Here is a 26,728-nt window from a genome sequence, read left to right as displayed (position 1 = left end):
CAATTCTAAAACGTATACGGAACCACAAAAGACCCAGAATAGCTAAAGCTATCCTGAGCAAAAAGAATAAAACTGTATACCTGACTTCAAATTACACTACAGAATTAGTAGTTAACCAAATAGCATAGTACCAGCCTAAAAATAGACACATAGATGAATGGAACAGAATAGAGAACCCAAAAATGAACTCACACACCTACAGGGAACTCATTTTCAACAAACTTGCCAAGAACATACACTGTGGAAGAGACAGTCTCTTCAATAAATGGTGCTGGGAAAACTGGATCTCTATATGCAGAAGATGAAACTAGATCCCTACCTCTCACCATACACAAAAATCAAATAAAAATGGATTAAGGACTTAAATCTAAGACCTCAAACTATGAAACTAATACAAGAAAACATTGGGGGAAATCTCTAGGGCATTGATCTGGGCAAACATTTCTGGGGTAATACCTCATAAGCACAAGCAACCTCAGCAAAAATGGACAAATGAGATCACATCAAGATAAAAAGCTACTGCACAGCAAAGGAGATAAACAACAAGATGAAGACACAACACACAGAATGCGAGAAAATATTTGCAAACTACCCATCTGACAAGGGATTAATAACCAGAATATACAAGGAGCTCAAACAACTGTATAGGGAAAAAATCTAATAATATGATCAAAAAATGGGCAAAAGGTTTGAATAGCCATTTCTCAAAAGAAGACATACGAATGGCAAACAGGCATATGAAAAGGGACTCAACATCATTGAGCATCAGAGAAATGAAAATTAAATCTACAATGAGATAGCATCTCACTCCAGTTAAAATGGCTTTTATCCAAAAGACAGGCAATAACAAATGCTGGCAAGGATGTGGAGAAAAGGGAACTTTTGTTCACTGTTGGTGGGAATGTAAATTAGGACAACCACTATGGGGAACAGTTTGGAGGTTCTCCAAAAAACTAAAAATAGAGCTACCATATGATCCAACAATCCCACTGCTAGGTATATATCCAAAAGAAAGGAAATCAGCATATTGAAGAAATTTCTGCACTCTCATATTTGTTGCAGCACTATTCACAATAGCCAAGATTTGGAAGCCCCAACCTAAGTATTTACCAACAGATGAATGGATAAAGAAAATGTGGTACATAAAAGTAATGGAATACTATTCAGCTATAAAAAAGAACGAGATAGTGTCATTTACAACAACACGGATCGAACCAGAGATCATTTTGTTAAGTGAAATGAGCCAGGAACAGAAAGACAAACATTGCATGTTCTCACTTATTTGTGGCCTCTAAAAATTAAAACAATTGAACTCACGCATATAGAGAGTAGGGGGGATGGTTACCAGAGGCTGGAAAGGGTAGTAGGGGCAAACGGGATGGTTAATGGGTACAAAGAAAAAAATAGAATGAATGAATAAGATCTAGTGTTTGATAGCACAACAGGGGGACTACAGTCAATAGTAACTTAATTGTACATTTTTAAATAACTAAAAAAGTATAACTGGATTGTTTGTAATATAAAGGGTAAATACTTGAGGGGATGGATACCCCATTCTCCATGATGTGATTAGTACTCATTGCATGTCTGTAACAAAAAAATCTCATGTGCTCCATAAACATATACATCTACTATGGACCCACAAATTTTAAAAATTTTAAAAATAAAAATAAAATATAAATAGGAGATCATACTATAATATGTCTCAGGATGGTGATGAGGAATAAGTAAGTGAATACAGGTAAAACATTTAGAAAGTGTGCCTCATACATATTAGTTGTGGTTGTTACAATTATTAAAATAACTTTTTGTCCCCCTAATGCAATTGTAGCATGGTCTCCTTTCTTTAAAGACGACACAGACTGTATCTATTCCCATGCTTATAATAATTTTTGTAATCTAGAGCAGGGTCAGGAAACTACGGCCTCTAGGTCAAATCAAGCCCACTGCCCTACTTTTGTAAGTAGTTTTGTAAATTAGTTTTATTGAACACAGCCATACTTATTCATTTACATATTGTCTGTGGCTGCTTTTACACTATGATGGCAGAGCTGAGTAATTCGTACAGAGATTATATTATTATCTGGCTTTTACAGAAAATGTTTGTCAACCCCCGATTTAGAGTAAAACAAAGTTTCAAAGTTTATTTGAAAAGTCAGTGAATGACTGGATGGGAATCTGTACTCAAAGACAATCGTTTTTCCTCTGTCTCTGCTGCTGGTTGCTATGGGGGTTCAAACGAGTCACATTACCTTTCCACAACTCGAATTCTTCATTCATAAAAATAAATACCCACACATATAAGAAGGTAATCATAATTTTCTGACTTATATAATTAGTATATGTTTTAAGTATAACAATATGCATAAAAGTGCTTGGTCAAATTTAAATTATTAAAGCAGATTTGGGTCATTAATCATCAACAAGGTTATTAAATCTAATCCACTCATTCACCTTCTTGATGACAAAGTCTTGTAACAGGCCTAAACTTGCTCTTCCTCAACTGGTTTTGGGACCAGGCCAGCGCTGTGGTCTTCTTTAGCTGGCAATGAATAATATCTTCCCATTTTGAGTCTTTAGAATAATGAATTTTGTTATGGGATACAAGGAACATATGATTAAGTAATTATTTTCTTTTCTCTCTGAAGGGTCGTCATTAAAAAGTAGTGCTTTCCAGCCAATGGCATTGAAGCTGTACACACACAGCTCAAAGGGGCCCTGTGCCAGCTGGCCTCATTAAATCCCTGACATGCTCTCCTGCATTTTGTTGTCAGAGTGTGTTCATTCCTTGATAATTCTGCATTCCTATCCCAGGGCTCTTAGGACCACACCTTCATGTTTCTTCCCTTTTGCTGAGTTTGGACTCCTCTTTCTTTGTTGGGTAGAATTTTCTCCTGTGTCTAATCTCATATTTCTCATACTTATTGCTTAAAGAAAAGGAAAATGTTCCACAATTGGTTTGTCCTTTTTTCTGAAAACTGAAGATCCTGATCCCTTGTCTCATCCCAGACTAATCTATTAGAAGGAAACACAGTTCTGTCTACAAAGCTATGGGTTTTCCTTTTCATATGCAGCACCTTCCCTTCCATTCTCCTGGAGAGTACATTGTAGTTTATCTATCATTACTCTTAGTGTCATATAAAGGACTTCAGTTCTGTTAAAAGGCTGAGGATTTATAGGATAAAGAATCATAAAGCTAAACCCTGTAGATAAAGCCTGTCCTCTTCTGTGTGACCAGTCATGGCAGGAGACCTTTAGGAACCCATGAGAGGCAGAGCATGGCAGAGGGTCTCCCATATGTAAAAAGGTTCTTCAGTCACTCTCCTGTCTGAGCTGTTTTATCACTTAGAAAGGCAGAGTGTACCTGTTCTTTGGGTTTGTGGTAAGTAAACAAGTTTTACTCTGTACATGCTTATTACCAATTATAGTTTTGACAGGTTACAAACATTATATTACGTTATTATTATATTGCAAACATTTGCTTCCATTCTTCCAGTGAATGTGGTAATACCCAGAACACTGGATTAATCACACACCAAACACTACGAGTAAATAGCTCAGAATTATTTAAAATTCTGGCTAGGAAAGAGATTTATTCCAACAGTCATGAATAAAATTTTCTTTAAAAACAATAAAAAAGTGCCATTATGCTAGATCCCCCTAACTTATCTGATCAAACTCCTCAAGGTCAACTTTAGAAAGGAACTAGTTGCAAGTCAAAGAAAAATCATCAGGGCTCCATAATCTCAAAAAGCTTGAAAAGTTTCATTAAAAGATCTGAAGATTCCACCTCCCTGCAGTAGAGGTTAGGATGGATCAAGTAGAGATAAAACAGCAAATCATCTGGGTATTAGATTTTAGACCACAAACCCATTTGCTTAGGCAAGACACTTTAACTTCCAGTTTGGTCTGTCAATTAAGTGGCGGAAGAGGAGGTTTTCAATGAAAGCTAATTTACAGGTGTGCAATGCAGATAGTTTATTGGGAAGTATTGTGGTCTTGTCTTTGAGGGTGCCTCCTCTAGGGTTATAGAGGTGAGCAAGATGACTCTGCCTGTTTGGCAGAGAGAAGGTGAATCACACGTGACTAAATTTTCTGACAGATTACTAGATGATTGCACGCAGGGTGGGATGAATAAAACCTGGTCCTACAATGCTTTGAGAAGAAATGGTTGCTTGGTTCCAAAAAGTTATTTCCTTCTTGGTTTTCCTTTTTCTCCTCTTTAAGATTTCTCATGATGAAGATTTATTGCCACCAAATTCAAATTCTGCAACCCCAAAGCCTCAGGCCGACACTAGCCAGAACCCAAATAATGACTGCATTTATGGAAAGATTCAAGCAGTATGGGCTAGGTTGGGCAATAGGGGAAAACGTTCTAATGTTAAATTGCTTTTAAATAGATATTGTGTAAACAATAGAAACAAACCAGGGGAAATGCCTCTCCATGGACATACAGTGAAAATGAATATTGTATTGCTGAGGTTGGTGTATTCTATAATAGAATATGCCTGTAATGTGGGAACTTGTTTTACTTTATTTCTTCCCTCCATGAATAGTTGACTCTTTCATGTGTAAAAATTATGTTTCCTTTTGTTAGCAGTAATGGACTTCGATTAAATCATGTTTTTATTGTATCAATTTGTGTAAGTATTTTTATCCAAGTTATTTACAGAACATTTAGGTCTGTCCTTCAAAGGCCTTATAGTAATCTTTAGTGTTTGCTGGTCTGCTTTTAATTCATCAAAGTCCTCCCTCAACAAGCATTGCAAAAAACACACATGCAGCAGAGACTTCCCCTCTACAATGTATATTTGATATGCTTAATGTTCATCTTTATACACACAGAGACATATAAGAAATGTTAAAGTTGTCTATAAATTCAAGGAAACATTTAGGTGCACAGTGATACACAGATACATGGGTATAATACTTTATGTACTTGATAAATATTTCATCCCTACCATAAAAAGAGCTTTTTATCAACTTTGATTGTTTTTTTATTACCTTAAAGTATTGCAGTTGTTTCTCAGTATTCATTGTTCCTTCCTTTTCTTGTCTCAGACAGGAATTGAAGATGAAAAGCTCTGTATCTCTTAGCCACCCTTTCAGTTCTTTGATCCTGACCTCCAGCTGCCTTACCAGGCTTCCGCTTTCAGGAGAGAGCAGGTCACGTGGACTCGACCCACTGTGCCCTGCCATTGTGTCCTGGATCTTCTCTCCTAGGGTTTTCTAATGCATCAGATTAAAAAACAAAAAATAAAACAAACGAACAAAAAACACCCCACGAACAACAAAAAAACAAAAACATAGATTAGCTTAGGTACCAAAAACACATCATAGTTTTGTTGGTAACAAGAGCCACCTGGAAGTGTCCATCTATACCTGCCACCTCACTACCGACATTCAGTCCAGATTAGGTCGTTGTTCCATTTAGTATTCGAATTCTCAGTGCAAGTTGTTCTGAGTACCAGCGGATACTTAAGAAGACCTCATTCACTTACTTTTCTTTAATAGAAAGGAGATTTGGCCCATAGTTCGCAAGATAAAAATTCATTTGAATTTTTTGGTCACAGAGAAAATTCATTTGAATTATCATGATAGGAGTTTATAGTAAAAAAGCCTCCACATAAAATGTCCAGGAGATATAAGTTTAATAAATGTACTAAAGAGGCCAAGAATAGATCAAGCATGGAGAATTAAATTCCATTTTTTGTTTTGTGACATATTCCCGAAACCATATAACTAAAGGGTTTTAAGAAAAGGAAGCCTCCTTGGTGATGTTGTTGATTTTACCTGACTTGGAAATTGTTCAATCCCACAATTCTTTCAATTTTGCATTTCTGCATGCTGGACTTTCTAATACCGAGTATGTGTTAAAATAATCCCCAATTCACTACACTAGAAGCCTACTTAAATTAACCACCACGGCAGGAGAGTGTTGTTGGGGAGGGCTCTTTTCTTTTTTGCTTTTTGGTGGAAAGCAGTCCCAATCAATAGGATTTAAATCTATAATGATGAATTAAACCTACAAAAATAAGCTTTAAAACACAAATAAAATTAAGTCAACAAACATTCATCTGGTGTGTAGTGTTCTGTAAATAGTATCTTTAGGAGATTGTAGCAGAAAAATAGCCTTTCTTGGCAACACCCTTGTATTTTCATGGTGAAAATATTGATAATTTGAAGACTCTCAGTGGAATCCAGATTTAGCTATTGTTTTTACGCTGTAACAAAAGTAGCAGCAGGAGGTGAAAATCAATGCCCTTGGAGGGTAGGGTCACAAAAAAGAATTTATTGCCACTTTTTTGTTCTGGAACAGTTTGCAATCATAAATTCTTCATAAACAGAATACTTCAGAGAATGGTCTGTCTTCATAAATATACGACAGAGGACATCAATTTCATTTAATTCACAATTTGTGTCAGCACAGCAGATGCCAATGCCTGCCTTGATAGGGTTGTTTAATATGCAATTGAGACAGAGTAATATGCAGCACAGGGGACAAAATTTCACAGATTAAACTGTACGCACCACTGACATTTCATTCTAATGTATTTCCATTCCACACTGTTCACCTTAGATGAAAGTAATATTAAAAACCATATCCCTCTATTTTACTATTGTTAGAAGTTAAAATCCTTGTCTTTAATTTTTTTCATGCCAATTAAAATGTAATCATGCCAATTAAAACAGTATGCCTGGTGGTGTTAGTGTGGTACAGGATTTAAAAAAATCTTCCCCCATCCTACTCTCTCACTGCAAACCTGCATGTTGTATTTGAATGATATTTTTGTCAAAATGGCAACTATTTTTAAAGCCTCTGATTCATAAAGGATAGCTAAATATTATTTCTTTTTTCAATATAATGTTGACTTAAAATTCTATTGAGGAAGCAATACACGTGACATAACTTAAACAATTTTCTAAAAATATTATTGTTATTTATCAAATTACCAATGGATATATTAAAATGCAATGTAAACAGACTTATTGCTACTTTATCAAGCATATAAGGTTGCCATTCTTATCCATGTAGTAAACAACCTTTTAAAATGTGATACACTAACCACATTTATCCTGTCTGAGATCAATGAATGCTGTAGAATTGGGCAGATTTTGATTTAAGTCACCGTATTATAAAGTGAAAGCCATTAATTATTATTAAAAGGCAACAATAAGTTAGATGAAAAACTTTTAACATTTTAAGTTACTTTGCACAACTGCAGAGTGTAATGAATTTAAATGAGAAACAAGGACTTAAACCTGCAGTTTTTTAATCTCCTAGATTAGGCATGGCATAAACAGAATACTGGCATTCCTCCAGATCATCAAGGTACATGAAAAGCTTTTTATTCAAAATATTTTTAGAGTATTATTTATCTAAAAATTTTTTTAAAAGGTAGAAAAATGGAAGGCATGCAAAATTATGCTCCATAATTGACATCGCCCATACTTGGCTGTTATAATTAATTATTTAGGTAATTGACAAATATAGCTTACCCTTGATTTGAAGTGAAGGCAATTTAGGAGAGAAGCTGATGAAAAAATACAGTTTAACTTTTCTCTCAGCTGTCTTCCAACAAAAGGACAGTACTGTCTCCTGCACAGTGCCATCCTGGTCTCTGGGTAACAGAATCTCTATATTGCCTTTTTGCCAGATTCTTGCATCTCAGTCTTTGGCTGAGACCCAGCCCATCATTGCGTGAAATGAATTACATGAAACTTTTTTTTTTTTGGCTTTTGTTAAAAGTGAGCTGGAAATTGAGGCACAAAACACAGGCTGATTCAATTCTGCAATTCAGATTTGGGTCAAATTTGCATCTTTGTTTTGGTGGCTTTAGTGTGACTTGAAAGCTGTAGTGACAACTCCACTTTTCATCTTAAGGGTACAGTAAATAGTTAAACAGTAGATGTCTCTTACATGTACCTTCAGAATAAATTCTATTAACATTCATTCAAGCATGACAGTCAGTATATATCAGATATACTGTATTATAGTTGACTTGGTGCATACCCATAATACATGGCATATTTTACTTACTTTTTCATGTATTAAAGAACCAAAATTATTAAAATCTGAGAGCAGACAAGCTCAGAAAAAAAAAATCAACAGAAGAGGAAAAGCAGTGTCTTTCCCATAATAGCATGAATAGCTTGTTTGAAATGTAGGTAGTGAATTGAAAGAGAGAGATATTTGCACCTCAAATTAGAAATCAGACAGATAGAGTACTTCACTACGCAAAAAATGTACACATAACCTACAAACAGTAATAAAAATGCAAATACCCCAAGCAGTTCCCATTTTTCATTAATTGAATCCACTTTTTCAAGGAGATCATTTGGTAGTAAAACGCCACCTTTCTTCAAAGCTTCAACCTTACTAAGCAGCTCCGTCTTTTTCAGGTGTCTGATGGACATTTCCACACTGTATCGCTAAAATGAAAGGAGAAAAAGAGATATCATTAGGGAGAGAGGTGTTCTTAGAAAATCATTGAACGCAGAATTTGTGATGCTTATGAGCATTAAAAGTTTTTGTTCCCAATAAAATTTATGGGGAGGCTAAATCTAAGTACTTTGAGTAGATGAAGAATATTGCTGAATATATTATATACACACACACACACACACACACAGTTATTACATTTAGTTGACTAATATTTATTTCTTAAACTCAAGTTTATACACATATTTGATCTTTAAAATATTCCAAATAGGACAGTAACTGGTCTAGGGGGGTTTAATATTACAGTTAATTTTGGCCATTATTTGGCTTCAGAGTGCTGTCCACCTCTCATCTCTGCCCCTAAAGGACCAGTCTCAAAGTGAAAGAAAAAAATTATTCATAAAGATTATGTAAGTTATCTGAAATTCTCAGTTAACATTTTGTTTTCATTTTCTTTTCCTTAAAAACTCTATGTGGGCTTGGAGAAAAGGTACATATAGAGAGAAAAAGGAAAGCCAACATTTTAGGAATAGTTACAAATCTATGCTTCCTTATTGATTACTGTAAAATATCCCCCAAATCATAGTTGACTACAGAACCCTCTCCTCCAGTATGTATTATATTCTAACAAACTGCCAAGAGAGTCTCTCCTAAAAGATGTTTTGCTGGAGATAATGTAAGTGCTATTTAATATGACAGTTACTATGGTGATTCTCTTCAAATAACTCTATTTGGATAACTCCATAGTTAGTCCTATATTATGGATAGCCATAAATGACTATGACTGTACTTTATAAATGTACATGTAAAAACACCTCTGAGTAGAAAATCTAGATTCTGGTTAAAATATTAAACATATTTTACATTTTCAGCACATTTCCAAGATATAATAGCAATTTTAAAACTTTTTTCTTTCAGGCACCAAATTTAGGTCACTGAGTTCCATGGTAGTATTTTGTTCCTTTGCCCTAAATGACCAAGGGTGCCCTAAGATAAGCACCTTTATCAGAGTTAATGAGGAAAACTTTTCTCTGGGCAAATAAATAAATCAGTAAGTTCAAATGTCCCCAAGCACTTGGGTGATTTCACTCACCTTGAAAACATGATATTATATAGATCCCGAACAAAAATACAATTGGAAGTAGATTAAAGGAAAACAAGGTATGAAATCACTGTTTCGGTTAATAGATCTTCAGCATTTGCATGCATATGTTTGCATACTTTTAGTTTCATATTTTAATCTTTCATTTACACTAAACACGCACATCACTTGTATTATGTAAACTTCTCCAAATGTTAGTCATTTGTGGATCACAGAACAAAATGTTTTAAATCAGGTGATTTAAAGCATTTCATATTATTAATGAATGTTGATCAGGGTGTCAGAGTATCCAAAATTACATGAATATGCATAGTGGGGAAAATCAAGGGTTGCTTTAGAGCGCTTTTAGAATTTGGCCTGTGATACAGGAGAAATTCTGATTGCGTTTTCTAATGGAAGGCAATTACCAGGACCATGTTACTCCAGCACTTAGGAAACACACTGTCCACTTGAATTTTCTGGATTCAATATTCAGAAGTATTCTAGAAACCTAGATAGTGTTTTATTTGTCAGAGTGATGATTGGAGGAGAGGACAATCTGCTTTATGTAATCAGGTTCCCATCTAAAATAATATAGCTGACAAAGATTTACATAATTAATTTGGTAAGATTTCCACATAATATTGGGGGAACCAGTATTTCAGGCAGGCAGAAAAATCTTATTCAAATATTTTACTTATGCCACATGCTATTACTCATTGACAGAGAGAGTCCTCTGGCTGTGCCACTTGGGAATGGCCTCTACCAGTTATCCCTTTAACTTGTGACAAGCTCATCCCCCCTCTTCACCCCAACTTTAAACAGCTCTCACACAGCAGATCAGTCAAGAAAGGAAACAGCTTAGATGTGTCCCATAAAAATGATAGTCTTACACAAATAAAAATATAAAAAGCAATTAATTTAATTTTAGATGTAATAAACCAATCTTCTCTGTTAAATGTGTATAAGTAGTCACTGCAATAGCTATTATAAAAGGTTATTACATTTAAAAGAAACTTGTCTTTATGCATGCTCTCGGTCTTTGTCACCATATAGCCGACTGTCTAAACAGCTTGATGAAAGATGTGATTGATGGACAATGCCTTCAAACTATAATATAAAAGCTAAGAGTATCTAGTTAATTGTTAGATGTATTGATATATGAATGAAAGGTACTAAAATGTTATATAATTTAACGTGAAAATATTTATTTTAATTTTTGAAGCATATTGAAGGTTAAATCTCTTATGTTTAGGGGCTCAAGCTGTATGTGTAATAATGTCAGGAGCTTATATTTTTGTTGATGCTAGTATGTTTTTGCTCTTCTGTCTCTTAACATCTTTTCAGAAGCATTAGACTCAGAAAATCTACTGCCAGCTCTATCAGTTTTCGGTCATCCTATCAAATGTGGCTACTTTATCCTGTGGTGAGAAGATAATTTAATCTTCATATTCATTCCACCCACAGCAGTAAGTGAGCAGAGGCTGCCCCATTGTGTCCTGTAGTCTGGGGATGTTATGATATAGACTACTCTTCAATAGGCAAAAATGAGATTAGCAAAGTTAAAGTCAGAAAGCTTTTCTTGAGTGCTAAGGTAAATAAGCATCCAGTATTTAATTTCCCCACAGCACCTGCTGTGGGCCTCTCTGTCTAGTCAAAAATAAAATATACTCTCTTGAAAGGCCATATTTACATTATTAAGTGTATTTGCTTGGCCAATTCAATTTTGACTAATGAAGCCTCCTAATAGATATGTGAATGATCTAAATTAAAGACGCAGGACAGTACTATTCTAAATGCCATCCCTGTGTATATAAATATAAAGAAAAACTTTAAAAAAAAGGAGTTAAAAATAACTACAAACTCTAGCCCACCATTTTAACTAAGAACTAAAGAAGTTGTAGAAAATTCTTATTGAGTACTTACTTTTAGCACAAATGCTAAAACTGAATTATAAAACAGAGCCAGCAAAAACAGGAATTTCTGAAATAAATATACTTAGAAATGCATGAAGACTTGATTGAGATAACTTTTTTGACAGTTATGCTAAAGGCTTCCCCGCCACACCGAAGTCCCCCTCCTTTTTTTTTGTTAGAAATCACACCGAAAATTCTGCCCAAATGGAGACTGGAACAATGCCTTGAAACAGTGTTAATTGTCACCATGGAAACCAGAAGAATAAGCCATTTTGAAACTGGTATAGAAGGCACACATTGAGCAACTCAAGCATTTTTCTGCCTCCCTCAATGTTAAGGAACAAGATGCCTTGTCACTGTGAGGTCAGAGAAAGAAAACATCATGAAAGGGTTGTAGATGCTCACTGTCTGGTAAATAAAAAAAATAAAAAATAAACTATATACAGCTAATGCTATAAGACTCTACCGAGTGAATCTTTTTGAAATAGAAGGATCATCAAAAGATGGCCAGGATTGGGGGATGGCTTCCACCTAAGCAAAACTTGAGGGCTATATTATGTGAACCTTGCCCCCAAAGCTCCCTGGGAATTCTGCTGTTGTAATAAAACTTCAGAAGAGGAAAGAAAAAAGGCAGCATGATGGAATTCAAAATAATGCTCTAAAAGCACACAGAGAGATTAAGACATCCATTGTAAGACTTTTGTATGGTGCTTCTGTTGGTTATGCTGAAAAGAGACCAGACATTGCTGAACAGAGAGTGAAGCTTTGGCTGCGAGAAACACACAAATTAAACTAAAGACATTTCTTGATTATTAGAATAGGGCTGTTGTATTCTGTGTCATCAGGGTTTGAGCATTTACATCTTACACCATATTACTTTTAACTGAGCTTCAGTTGACTTTATATTAGGAAAAGTTAAAACAAGGAAAATGATCTAGTTATTAGAATGACAGGATTGAATGTCTCTCCTGGTACAAACATAATACCACAAACACCTGTTTATCCAGCAAGATCCCCTTTCCTATAAATGCATGATTGACTGATAGATATGATTGATAGATAGATAGATAGATAGATAGATAGATAGAAAGAATACACTGAGAAAATAAAATATATCTTACTTGGTCTATCAGTAAGAAAGCAAATGCTAGGAACATACCAAAACACCAAACTATTGGCAAAATAATGTGTGAGAATATGCATTTTTGCAAAAAAAAAAAAAATCCAGGGATGTGTCTATTTACAACTCTCACGTGTTTTCTGGCTAGTGTTTGCCCTCCTCATTCGAGGCTTCATGGTGGCCCCTCAGCAAGTCCATGCCTAATGCCATTCAGTGGTGAACAAAGAGTCTTTTTATATAAAAGTCCAGGGTCCAAGCTCAGCTGTACATGCAGAGTGCAGGAATCTGCTAGAGGCCAGTGTTGCCTTTGCAGCAGCTCTTGTGCTGCCTCCCTTTTCAGAAGACTTGTGTGTAGCATCTCACAATGCATATGATGCTGCACATGGAGTCAGTATCACCAACACTTCAAGAAGATGTTCAAAATTGAAGAAAAGGGTTCAAGCCCAAGACAAATAATGGTCGTTATTTCTTGCAAACTCCTTGTATTTGACCATTAGAATTTATGGTGAGTAATTGCATAGAGAAATTATAAAGACTCCTACAGTTGTCCTTGTAAATTAATAATAGGTTTTCCTGATTGGGATAAATTTGCTGCTGAGCCTTTGGAAAAATTAAAAAGTGCAATGTCATTTAAAATTGCCAGAACTCGCACAGCAAATTACACCTGAGGTTAAGAATTGAGTTTTCCCCCTCTTCTAGCTTATTCCATTTGCATGATCTGGAAATCACATTACACTGGCCATGTACTGTTAATTGGACATAGATTGCATTATCTTTAATATAAATCAAACTACAAATATTAAAATGAATTGCAAATTCCCTAATAGAAGATCATAAAACAATCTTTTTTAAAGCATCTCCCATTAATAATTTAATTCCAATCATACCACTCAGAAAACTTAAGTAGGAGACCTGGCAACTTATTTCTCCAATCATTTCTTTTAAATAACAAATATCTAAGCCTTTAAAAAAATATATAGCTAGACTAGAAGTCACTGTTATAGAACAAAAATAAAAACACCAATAACTGAAAACTTTCATGTCAATTTCATATAAAATACTGCATAAGGACGCCAAGTCTACCTGTCTCCTTTCTTTCCTACCCATGTCAAGGGTGAGAAAAAAGTCTCCTATAGGTAAAATTTGGTAAGTTTAAGAACTATCTTAATCATAAACTGTAAAATTATAATATTGATTATTATTTTTCTATTTACTTTTTAAAACAGTTGCCTATCCCCTTAGATATTTCCATAAATTTGATATCTTTCTGAAGCCTTTGTATGGCCTTTAATGAGTTTATATTAAATATTTAATACTGTTTAGGGCATATCCACTACTACCAAAAACAGTCATATTCCCAGCAGTCCCACTGTTTCAGGCAGAGGACTTGATTGATCCTCCTAGCCTGAATTGAGTAGAATGAAAAGAAGCAGTTGGAAAATAGCTGCAATCATTTAATGCAGATGACCTCTGACAGCCTCGCAGCTCTTCTATCTGAACAGAAATTTGCATGGGGTCTCTGTGCAGAGGAACAATGTAACCTAAATGGTAGACAATCTTTATTCTAATGAAGTGGGTGTCAAGGTCAATGTAAAACTGCAATGATAAATGGTGCACCACTAGGCAAGAGAAGTTGCATAGGCATTGTAGTGCTTTCACATTAATTGAAGACTGAAATGCACTGCGTGAAAAGCACAAGCCTCTCTTTTCACCATAATGTGTTAATGTGCCAATACCAAAATGATCTCTTCAAGATGTTTGCCTGTTGACATGTATCTTATTGCAAAAATAACACAAATATAAAATTATGGCAAAAAATGGACATTTTTAGAATTTAGTGTTTTCCTGGAATCGAATTACAAAAATTAAACAAAATGCTCCCAAATGATGTCCTGACACCTAATGTAATTCCTTTGATCCCTTTTTCTTTTCTTTTTCTATTTAGACCTGTCTTTAATTAGTTTCAACCAAGCAACCTTTTACAGAACCCTTCATTTGGGTACTTTCATGTTGAGCAAACTGTAAGAGAAGACTGAGGAGAGAAGAATCACTCAAATCTTATTTTTTCCCCTCACTTCTAAGTTTTCTGCTTAGTCTGCAGTAAAGATCTTCAGGTGTTGTTTGTCCTGAATGAAAATGTAATGAAAAGCCTATGGTGTGTAAAAGAAAATAACTATTTTCTAGTGTGGGAACTAGAAAACCTTAATCTGGTCATTGGAAATTGCCAAAATGACTGCACAGAAATAATTACAGCATGACTTCAGTTGGTCTAGCAATTTTGTGGCAGTCAATATTTTTCATCCCACAAAAATAAGGATAGTAAGCTGCTTTTTAAAAATCCTGATCTACTTAAGCCTGTAAAGGGGACATTGTTTGCTAATACACTCATTAGCAGCCAAGCACTTTAACTTCATCAATTAAACAGGAAATGGATTTGCATCATTTAGTTTCATAATACTAAAATACTGATAAGAGCATATTATTAACCATTCAGGAAACATTTCCAGGCTCAACTCATAATACCTTATAAACTGCATTTTTATGGTTGATATTTTTTTCAGAGTCTGGTAGACTCTATGATATAGCTACATTTCCAACACTACACTTCCTGTTACAAATAGATTTTAATAAAGCAATTACAGTTATAATAGTCAGGAATGGTCTGTAGGTCTGCAATCTTGGTGACAGAAGGCTATTAATATCCTTTACTATAAAATAAATGATATTGCTAGTCTGCAACCCTGATGTAAAAACAAATTGTCTCAAACGGAAATCAACATTCCTGAAATCGTAATTCAGAGAAAAAAATATCTCAACATGAAGGAGGATAGTGAAAAAGAAAAAAAAGTTACTGATGAAACTGTTTAAAAAACTGTACAGCTTCATCTGTGTGTGATTTGTCAGGTCTGAAGCTTTGACGTGCCCAAGGGGCAGACCCCAGCGGGGAGTAGGCTGCCGAGCTAAATAGCTGTGAAAGAAGTCTTAATGTAGGATGGAATTCAAACTAACCTTGACATGACCTCGGGAAAAATATGCAAAAAGTAAAATGAATGCTCTCTGCAAGATACATCCTAATTTTGTGGTAGAGCTGGTTAGTTTTACAAACATAACTGAGACCTTAAAAGAAAAATAGAAAGCTAGTAAAAGGGGAAAAGTTTAGAATTCAGGCAAAAAACGTAAGCAGGCATGTGTTACTGTGAAGGCATGTGAACCATTTGGAAAGAATCCAAATAAAAACCCACACCGAGCAATATTGTTGTCAGCCTGTCTATTCAGGAAAATTGTTTTTTTTTTTTTTAGGTTGAATATAAATGACACAAAGCCAAGATTACATCATTGCATTACAAAGTCTGTTGTGGCTTTTAGCTGAACAAGCCCCATGGATCTATTGGTTTAGGACAGTAATTCAGTAAGGAGGTTTTAATGTGCTATTTTTTCCTCCAGTGTCAATAAAAAATAGAGAAATTTAAGGAAGAAATATCCCATGTGCTCTCTATTTCTTGCTTTTGATCTGTATTTGATAAGCTGAACTCCAGTTTTAGTTGATGCATTCAGTCCTGATTTGACTCTATTATAAATTTTGCCTGTTTTGAAGTGATCAGCTTAGTAGGAAGGCATTTGCTCTAACTCCTTAGCCAAGAACTGGCTAACTCACTGGATATATGGAAATTTTAATTGAGTGTCAACTTGTGTAGAAATTCAATCCTATTACCTTCTCAATGCAATTTTGTAGCAATACCAGTTATTTACTACACTACTAACCAGATTTTAAACATAATTAAATTGCTGAGAACCTACACCCAAAATCTAATGACTTAAATCCCTTCACCAAGGATGTGAATTCCTGGATCAGGTGTATGCGTTTCCATTAGATTTTCATAAGCATAAACTGAGCAGATGGATGCAATCATTTAGAAGCACAGAGAGTTTTACTGAGGACCTGTTGAACAACCATATGTAAAGATCATTGTTTAATGGATGTTATGCCATAGGTCTCTTCTTTGGTCCATTCTTATTAAATATTTTATTAATGACATAGATAAAGAAAATATGAATATGGCATATTGATCAGATTGGCAGATTATACTAATGTCACTGATCAATAAAGTATAATATATATTTTAGCTCAGAGATCATAAACTCAAATACCTAAATGTAGCAATATGCTAGTAAACTGGTTCTCTAAGGAAAGAAGAAGAAGAAGAAGAAGAAGAAGAAGAAGAAGAAGGAGAAGAAGACCTGATTTGTAGTGTTCGTTGATTTCCCTGGTGTAAATACTCCCACTGTGGCTGATTCCAATCTACCAATGGTGGTTGCTGCTGGTAAAATTCCTGAATATTTAACAATATGCTCTCATAAGTCAGCATTAGCCAGCTCTAATACCTCACCACCAGGCAGATGATATCAAGGAATTGAGTAGGGCAAGGATAAATCCTCTTCTCTCTTTCATATTCTAACTATTGCTACTGTCGTAAAAAAGAGAACTTTTTTTTTAATAAAATAAAGACAATGCATAAATGTGACTATTACTAATATCTAATATCAGTAAGAGATAAGCGGGCATAGTGTGAACCATGCAGGATGGGAGAGCACATGCCTCATCTAAAAGGGGCAACCCTTAACTCAGCTCTGCCAACTGTTACCCTGTGGAAATATGGCTTCAACATGGGATCAGTATGGCAAGACATATACATTTTAAAGCCTATACACACACACACACACACACACACACACACACACACATATATATTATGTGAAGTCTCAAAATTGTTATATGTTGCATTAAAACTTTTTAACACTACACAGACCAAACTATGTCTCTGGATATGAATCTGCAGGCAACTACTTTGTAATGTCTATTTCAGATGATAACAGACTCTAAAAGGAATAAAACATGCTGCCATAATGAGTTAAACCTAAGAAGGAGAAATGACAAATGTAAAGTCAGGCAGAGTTAATAACCACCCCATTTCACCCCACTACCCCCACTCCAAAACGATAAAAAGTTTTAAACTGCATAAAGAATGGAAGTGACAAGGCTTCACTTGCCTTTAGGTTCAATGTGAGTCAACAGACAATGGAAGGTAGATGTAAATTTTTAAAAAAGTGAGACAGGAGAGTTCCCTTGACCCCTTCACAAGACTTGTGATAGAGGTGTGGCTCGTTTATTCAGCCACCTGCACTTAAACCCCTTGCAGGAGGGAGAGCACACAGGTGAGCGGGTGCAGGAGCCAGGGCAAGCGACTTTGGGTGCCAGCAGGAAAAAACACTGCACTGGCCCGCAGCAGCATCTAGGGGTTGCCCATAACCTCTGGAGCCTCAGAGGGCACATGTTACAAACAATGCTCTTTTAGCATTTGCCATCCATGGGTGGTGTTAAACAGCTTAGCAAAGAGTCAGCGTGATAGCCTTTTTCAGTTCCCGCACCCAGTGCATCCTGAATTCTTGTCCAGCATCCAGGAAGAATTAGGTCACACAAATGGATTGAAAGGTGATGTATGCGGAAGATTTTACTGAGTGATGGAAGTGGCTCTCATTGGGATGGGGAGCTGGGAAGGGGATGGAGTGGGAAGATAATCTTTCCCTAGAGTTTGGCCATCCCTGGCTGAACTCCTCTCTGACTGTCCCCAGCCAGCCGAACTCCTCTTGACATTCAGACGCTTCTCTTCTCTCTTTCTCTGCTGCACTGCTCTGCTCTGCCAGTGGAACTTGGGGTTTTTATGGGTACAGGGTACGGGGCATGGTGGGCCAGGGTGGTTTTGGAAAAGGCAACATTCGGGCAGGAAAACAGGAATGCATGTTCTCATTTAGGGCTGCGGTTCCAGGCTTGAGGGTGAAGCCCTTGCCAGGGACCCTGCCCTCTTCTACCCAATATTTCCCTGCTTCCTGTCCATATTGAAAGGAAACATGATTTGGGATTGAATTAAGACAAACACAGGGTTAAAAAGAGAAAGGTAATGGATACATTATTTTGACTGTGATTTGCTAGGCCTCAACCTTGTACTGCTTGCATTCCATTTTCCAAAAGGGACCTAGACAATGTATTAAATGTTCCAAAAAAAGCACTTCAGTAAGGGAGAAGATTCAATACTTCCCCAAGGGTCAAGCTGTTGAATGAGCTAAAGGTATTCAGCTAAGAGGGCAAATAAAAGTTAGAGGTGAAAGAAGAGAGGAAGGACATGTTAGAAGACTTTGAATATTTAGAGGACTTTTGCATAAAAAATATTAATTTGTTCCATCTGACCTCAGAGGTCAGACTGGGGGTCAAAGGCTGAAGCTTGAGTAGGAACACAGCATGAGAGAGAGTGAGTTCCCATTCATCAGAGGTGTTCAGGCAGAGATGAGAAGTCTACCTGGCTAGGATATATTATGGGCAAATGAAGCATTGAATGAGGATTGGCCTGGAAGATAGAGCCTAAAGTTCCTCTCTGTTTTAGAAAGTTGAGCTTCTTTGGATCCACATTCATAAGATCAGCCATAACAATTACATTATCCCAGGTAAAAGAAATGCCAAGACTGAAAATCACCAAGTTAAGAAGAAGCTGTCACTTGCTGGAACAAGATTCAGAAAAAGATTCTCATGCAGAAAAACCTGAGAGAACAACAATGAAGCAAAGACATAACCACATAAAATGTAAGCTCTATAATCTAAGCTAAGATGGGCTATACAGAACCAAAAGAAAGGGCAGGGCTAACTGAAAATTCTAAAACTGTCTTCAATCCATCCTACTTTAGAGAGGCATTTCATTGAATTTGAGGTACAAAATGAAACCTTTCAAGACTTTTTATCTGATAAATATAGGAGACTTCTACTACAGAATTATGTGGTTAGGTTCATATTTCAACAACGTCCTTCCTGTAAATTTTTTTAAAAGACATAAACTTCAAGATAAATATCACCTTCAAAAATTTCCTTCATCAATACAGACTTTCTTCAGTAGATATTGAAGATGTACATTATAACCCTTGCTACCAGCAGCATGGGCATAATTGCAATTTCTCCCCCATGCTATGAAACTTCAGAGTTGTGCTATATTACATTGAAAATCTACACCTCAAAGGGTTTTCTGTGCGTTCCAATGCACTTTAGTGACGATGTGGATCATTGCCATAATACATCATGACTACTCTAATTATGGTTTCATTATGATGCACCATATCAGGGCTGTTGTAATGTCATGTCAGCACATAGTAAAAATAGTTATGCAATTATGTAATATCTGTTAGAGTATGCAATGTAGGAAGGAAAAAAGACTTGAGGCGCAGCAATTAATGTAATGAAACTCAGTTTTCTCCTTTAAAAAAGGTTTCCAATGTAAAAGTTTCATTTATTTTGTTTTCCATTTCCCAACATAAACAAACACCTCTAAACACAGCTATTTCTGTTGAATTTGGCACTACTACGTAATTTTTTTAAGTTTTTTTTGAGACAGGTTCTTGCTGTGTTGCCCAGGCTGGAGTGCAGTTGGCTATTCATGGGCATGATGAGCACACTCTACAGCCTTGAACTCCTGGGCTCAAGTAATCCACTTGCCTCAGCCTCCTACATAGCTGGGACTACAGGTGCATGCCACTGCACTCAGCACAACTACTTAATTTAGAATTTTCTAATAACACAAAATAAGAAGAAAAGGAAAAGAAAAATCTTTGATTCTAGCTGTTCTCCAAACATAACAAAAGAAAACATTTACCTAATATGTGCTATAAGAAATCCAATAACAAGTTAAGTGTAGTAAATTAAAGTCCACTGAAGAATTACCATTACGCAAACTTCAAACACAACAGTCACATTCTTCTATCTTCCATGACCTCTTGTGTGGACATACCACTATTTGCCTTACCCCCTAAAGCTTGATTGACCATCTATCTCCTAAATTAACTATGATAATGAAATGAGATAAAGCAATGATATGCATATTTACATCCCTAAGCTACTAAAACCATAAATATTCACTTGCCTTTTTTAGTCTAGCTGCTAAAATATACCCAAATATCTATAAAAACATAAATGTTATTTGCCTTGTAAATTTGAAGAATAAACTTTAAAAGATGGTGGCTATGTCTTCTTTAGTTGACCACAGAGTGTCTTGAATATTTGAGACCCTCAGAAAGCCTTGAGTCAGTGAATAGTTTCTCAAACTAAGTGATGTATGAACTGCTGTTTGTTGTTTCAATATACAATCAAATGAGAATTTATATATCATAGGTTACCACATATCTTTATAGCTGAATTACAGGCCTGTTCAGTGCAAGTATTTATAATGAAAATGATGAAGAAGCCTGAACTATGGATGTGTATGGTTGTGCAGCAGCAGCAGCCATTTCAAATATAGATTTATTTTTAGCATTAGGAGGCACAAAGTTTGTTTAAATCTGGACTTTTTTTTTTCTACAATTGCAAGTAATGTTAATAGCACACCGTAAATGTGAAGGCTAAGTGTGCAATGTCAAAATAGACTGGATCTCTCTGAAAATTGGAAATTCAGTCTTTTCAAACATAATCCAGATGTTTGGCTTTTATTCAGATTTCAAGAAAGAGGGAACTAATATGATATAAAATTCATACATGCATATTTCATTAGTGCCTTTTGTATCACTGAATTAAACATTCTGAAACGTGCTTTTCCCAAATCACATAGAGTTTTAAACCAAAGCAGTTGCCAAGATGCTCCACACCTCAAAAATAATGCCAAATTAATTTCGTAAGGAAGAAACTATATATTTCTTATGTTAACTCTGTTGATATTTCCTCAAAGAGATATCTTGCTTTCTCTTTGAGGATAAGAAGAAAAATGAGAAGTAGAACACTGTAACCGTTGTAGTTTATCAAAAAGGTGTTGCTGCAGAACATGGTGGCTTTTGAAATCTATGAGAATCAGTTGCCTAAATAAAGGCTGAATGTATTATCGCCCTTATTGTCATCATCAAAAAACTATCTTTTCAAGTTTCGTGCAAATGGGCATTCCCCAGGGACTAAGGACTCCAGCACTGAGAAGCTGCACCCAGAATTTACCATGTGATGGTAGGTGTTAAGACAGAGCTGATAAAGCATTTCCAGGGTTGCCTGTTCCCAAAACACAATGCAAGTGCCATTATACCTTTATGTATTCACATTGTGACTTTTTTTTTTTTGCAGAGTATTTTTAACTTTCAAAGGGTTTTCACATCTATAATCTTAACAGATCCATAATGCTATGGAGTTTTTCTTGGTGACTGCTCAAATCCCTATATAGTGAAAATATCTGATTTCTTATGCTACTTTTTAAGAATATCTCTGGTGCTTTCACTTCAGATGAGGATAAGTATGGTTTCAGAATTAGATTATAAGCTTCTACAAGGGACTGTAGGAGGTCAGAGACCACGTGTTATTCACTCTTTACCCACTGTAATTCTTAGCATTATGGTTTAAATGTAGGAGGTTGTTGGAAAATATTTATTCATTCGAATTTCTCCCAAAAGAAAGTCCAGGCAGATATAGAGAGCTGTTGAAATATATGCCAGATACCGTGTTAGTACACAGAAATGAGTACAGTGTGATTGCTTTATCTTTGAGCTTCATTTGCTGTGAAAAACTTATTTGGTGAAACATCCAATACAGAAATATTATTCTCAATTTTCAGACAGAAACCATGAACAAAGTTAATTGTTTATCATGGCCATGAATGGTTAACACAAGAAAAGCTTCTGTGAAAACCTATCAAAGAAAAGAGGAAGGTGGTAGTAGTTCTTTGAATATTTTAAGGGCACCTTTTATGAGGCAGTGTTTTCTCACAGCAAGAACATTTGATCAGAATGCGAAAGGCTAAGTCTAATTTTTAGTTCCGATACCAGTATGCTACAGACTTAAAAACCTTTCTGTTCTACCCATCCCCTGACCCCTTGGGCCTTTTTGTTTCTTTTGGGTACCTACCCATATTTGTCAGAAAAATATTTTGACAAAATAAATTTTAGAGATTTTAGGCTTTAAGGCTTAAACACTGCTGCTGCAGCCTCAGAAAGCTTGACTGTCATTTCAATGGATTGTTCTTTTTTTTTTTGTTCTCCTATGGCAAGCCCATGGGGAAAGTTAGTAATATTACTTCTGTCTTACAGATTAAAAATTGATACATAGAAGCTAAGTGACTTGCCCAAGGTCAGTAATATTGTACTAAAATCCACAAATAGAATTTCAGGAGGAATTTCAGCTTAGCTTGGTAAGCCATACTACTGCTCTTGAAAATACATCTTTAGATCTCAGTCCGGAATTCTGAAGAAATTGGTGGGCCCTAAGAGTATAATGTAAATAAAGTCAAGAATGCCATTCAAAGTGACAATGGAGTGGCCAACACATACTTAAGAACCCTACTCTTGAAGCCTCTTTAGCCAGATTCATTTGGCGTAGGCTCATCCTCAAAAAACCAACAGATTTTTAATAGCCTGAGGTTGAGGCTAAAAGGGCAGATAGGAGAGTTCTCACTGATAGTCATGCCTGTCACTCAGAAGAATGACAGTTCACAGTTTAAAGAAGCTCTAGGGTACAAGTGGAAATTTGTTGGTATAAACTAAGACCATAAAGAACAAACCTTGGTTATAACTGCTTTTGAGCACTTTTTCAGCTATGTAAAGGAGTCTGCTATAAATATTCAAGGAATTTTCTTAGAATAGCTCCATCGAAGAGAAACAGAATGTGTGTGTGTGTATGTGTGTGTGTGTTTGTGATAAGAGACAAGAGTGATAAAAGTAAAGAGGAGGAAGAAGTGAAAATTTGGAGAATGTAATGATGAAGATGCATAGATGCATGGAGAGAAAGTTAATAAGTAAATAGGGGAAGTTACAAAGGTTTTGCCAGATAGGAAAAGAAATTCCTAGTCTACAGGGAATAAATCCTAAAAACTACATAAAAATAAACAGCATTGCAGGAAAGGAAGCAAATTATAGCTAGAGAAAAGGTCTTAGTGAATGGCTTCCCTGAAATAAACAGATGAGAGAATATGATGTTGATGACTTAAACATTTTGCATAAAGGCTGAAAAAAATTCATTAAGAGGATATTAGAACCAAAAGAAGCAGAAGTACAAGGATGTGGCCATTCAGCACAGCTTATAGCCACAACAAGGGATAAATTTTCAAGAAGATGTGAGTACTAAAACATGTGATTTTTGAGAATTTTCTAGGCACCTTCAGTGGGCACCATCAATCCTGCAACTGTTACTTCTGCCTTTGTTCTCTTGGTGGCTTGCCACCTGATCCAGGGAAAGTCATTTCATATTTCCATGGTCATCCCATCTGCAAAACAGGGACAAAGCTATCTTTTCCACTTGTCTAACACAGATATTTTAAGAGGTAAATAGATCATATTTGTAAGAAATTTTAGATCTCGATATAAAATACACCATTAATAAGAAGTCTTTGATTTTAACACTCATGAGTTTTGTAATAAGATTTTTTGGTTTGCTGCCCATGTGAAAGCAAGACTGCAAATTTCCCATGGTTTTTATTTTTTGTCTTAGAAATAATGTATTGTAACTATTGTTGGGCCATATTAGAGAGTAAAAGAAATCACACGTCAGGGTAAAGTCATTAGAAAGGTAAATACAGATAGATAGATAGACAGATAGATAGATAATGTATACCATATAATATATAATTAATATACATTACATAATGTAGATAATATATAATTATATATATTATGTATTTTCTAAAAGACAGGAATATATACATATTTAGAGAGAGTACATAGTATATAGTATATATGTAGTATACACTAAATATATAGTATATACAATATACAATATACTATATTGTATACAATATACAATATACAATATAGTATATTGTATATTGTATACAATTGTATATTGTATACAATACACAATATACTATATACTAAATACTACATACTATATACTAAATACATAGTGTATACTATAGTATATACTGTAGTATATACTAAATATATAGTGTATACTGTAGTATATACTATAGTATATACTAAATATATATACTAAATATATAGTGTATACTACAGTACATACTAAATATATAGTGTATACTACAGTACATACTAAATATATAGTGTATACTATAGTACATACTAAATATATAGTGTATACTATAGTATATACTAAATATATAGTGTATACTATAGTACATACTAAATATATAGTGTATACTATAGTACATACTAAATATATAGTGTATACTATAGTACATACTAAATATATAGTGTATACTATAGTATATCCTAAATATATAGTGTATACTATAGTATATACTAAATGTAATTGTGGTTTTTGCCATTAAAAGCAATGGCAAAATCCCAATTACTTTTGCACCAGCCTAATAGGATACAGTACATAATACATACAGTGCATATATATATATACAGTGACAAAGTTTTACTATTTTTCTTGACTCTTAATGAAGGGAGGAGGGAGCTTGTTGATATTACCTATTAATACTACTTCTTAAAACCTATACATATGTAACCATTTAATCACACATGAGTGATTTAACATAAACATGGTGACAGAAACCATGCCAAACATTTTAATTTGTAAATCAATGAGATAAAAGGATATTGATTAAGAAAATTTAAAAAAATTAAATATATGCCTGGAACCAGACTGCCCACATTTAAACTTTGCTTGCATTGCTTACTAGCTGTGTACTTCCCTGTGCCTTAGTTCTCATTTGAGGATACTGTTAATACTTCATTAGGTTGCTGTGAGGATTGGATGAGCCAGTATCTGCAAAGATCCTAGAACAATTTCTGTTACATAATAAACACCATATACAAATGTTTGTTCAAAATTTTCTTAGCATGCAGAGTTGCATGCTAAGAAAATATGACCTCTGGCATAACTTTTCTCATCTCTTTTATGCCACTAATTCCTTATTTGTGTATACAACTTCTCTTCATTATATGAAACATTGAATCTAGGAATTCACTAGAATTTTAAAAAAACTTTCCTTTTATTGACTTTCACTGAACACATGGGATAAAAGCTATATGGTTTGTCACTGATTTTCCTCTTCTCCAGTTTGTCTTCCTGTTTTTGGTAAAATCCTAGGAGCATGCCAAGCTATTTCCTAGATCTGAGGTTTTTTCCCCCTAAATTGCATTATTTTGCAATGCATCTATCTCTATTCCAATTACTTAAATTCTATCCACTAAGGTTCAGTTCAAATATCATTTCTTCCATGAGGACTTTCTAAGAAGACTAGCACTTATTTTTCATACCACATAAATTTGCTATCTTTGCTATTATTTCATGTTTTTTCATTTTGCTTTTCTAAGTAGATTATACATTACTTAAGGAAAAGGATAATCTCCCTTTATTTGGTTCTCCACAGCACACCACAGTATCCTAACGAATCCTTATTGTCTCATCCTCACAGTCACTAAAATGAGGTAACATCATTCCTTATTCCTTTTAAGTAAAAGTAAAATAATTAGACCATTAATTCCTGATATATGTGTTAGGACATATGGACATATGTAATTTTCAAAATATATGTGATAAAATAAGGAATTCAAGTGAAAAATGTCTTTGTGCTTAGACACACAGAAAGTGATGCAAACTTCATAAATTGTTAGTTGAATTTGATACCAATTAGTACAGTTTGCAAGGTAGAAAAATTTGTAATCAATTTTTCCTCAAGCAAATATGAATCTGCCTTCGACCATATAGCTCTCCAGAGAAGCATCCCCAGTAGGGAATTTGAAATTAGAGTGATTGCCTGTCACTAGGTCTCCCAGGGTGTAGACTTCGAATTCAAACGTGAGTCTGTTCTTTACCAAAATGCCTTAGGGATTATTCAGGTCCTTTCCTCATAGACAGCTAAATGTCTTTAGTCATATTTGCCATGACATCCAATGTGACAATTCAAATACTGTATAAACTACCAATGTGTGTACCACAATACAAGCAGAAGGTAAGAAAAGGTTGCTCATATATTATGAAATGACTTAGTTTCAGTGGAAGTGTAAGCGAACATATCTGTTCCGTGCTGTGAAAACAACTGAGGGGCATTTGGTAATTCTGCCTAAAGAAGAAGGTAGAAAAATTAAAATGTGTGGAAAATAAGACGGCAAAGAGAAAGCTGAATTTCCATTACAGACAGCAAAAGACACTGCATAGAATCCAATGGAAGTTATCTGCCACTGAAAAAAAGTAAAATGGA

General features: G+C 35.1%; 1 protein-coding gene across 9 annotated transcripts in view; it reads right to left on the bottom strand.

Moving 5' to 3' along the window:
* The window catches only part of AKAP6 (A-kinase anchoring protein 6), a 626,632-nt gene that overhangs the window by 89,786 nt on the left and 510,118 nt on the right, over positions 1 to 26,728 (bottom strand). For all 9 annotated transcript variants that reach the window (XM_054449571.2, XM_054449565.2, XM_054449569.2 and 6 more), the window contains 2 exons: positions 8,287 to 8,433; positions 5,005 to 5,229 (listed from right to left, as the gene is read on the bottom strand). In XM_054449571.2, the coding sequence (XP_054305546.2) occupies positions 5,005 to 5,229; positions 8,287 to 8,433 (372 nt within the window). The remainder of the gene's footprint in view (positions 1 to 5,004; positions 5,230 to 8,286; positions 8,434 to 26,728) is intronic.

Source organism: Pongo pygmaeus, chromosome 15, assembly GCF_028885625.2.
Source record: "Pongo pygmaeus isolate AG05252 chromosome 15, NHGRI_mPonPyg2-v2.0_pri, whole genome shotgun sequence".
NCBI lineage: Eukaryota > Metazoa > Chordata > Mammalia > Primates > Hominidae > Pongo > Pongo pygmaeus.
Note: the sequence above shows the minus strand (reverse complement) of the source record. Positions and strands in the feature narration are given on the sequence as shown.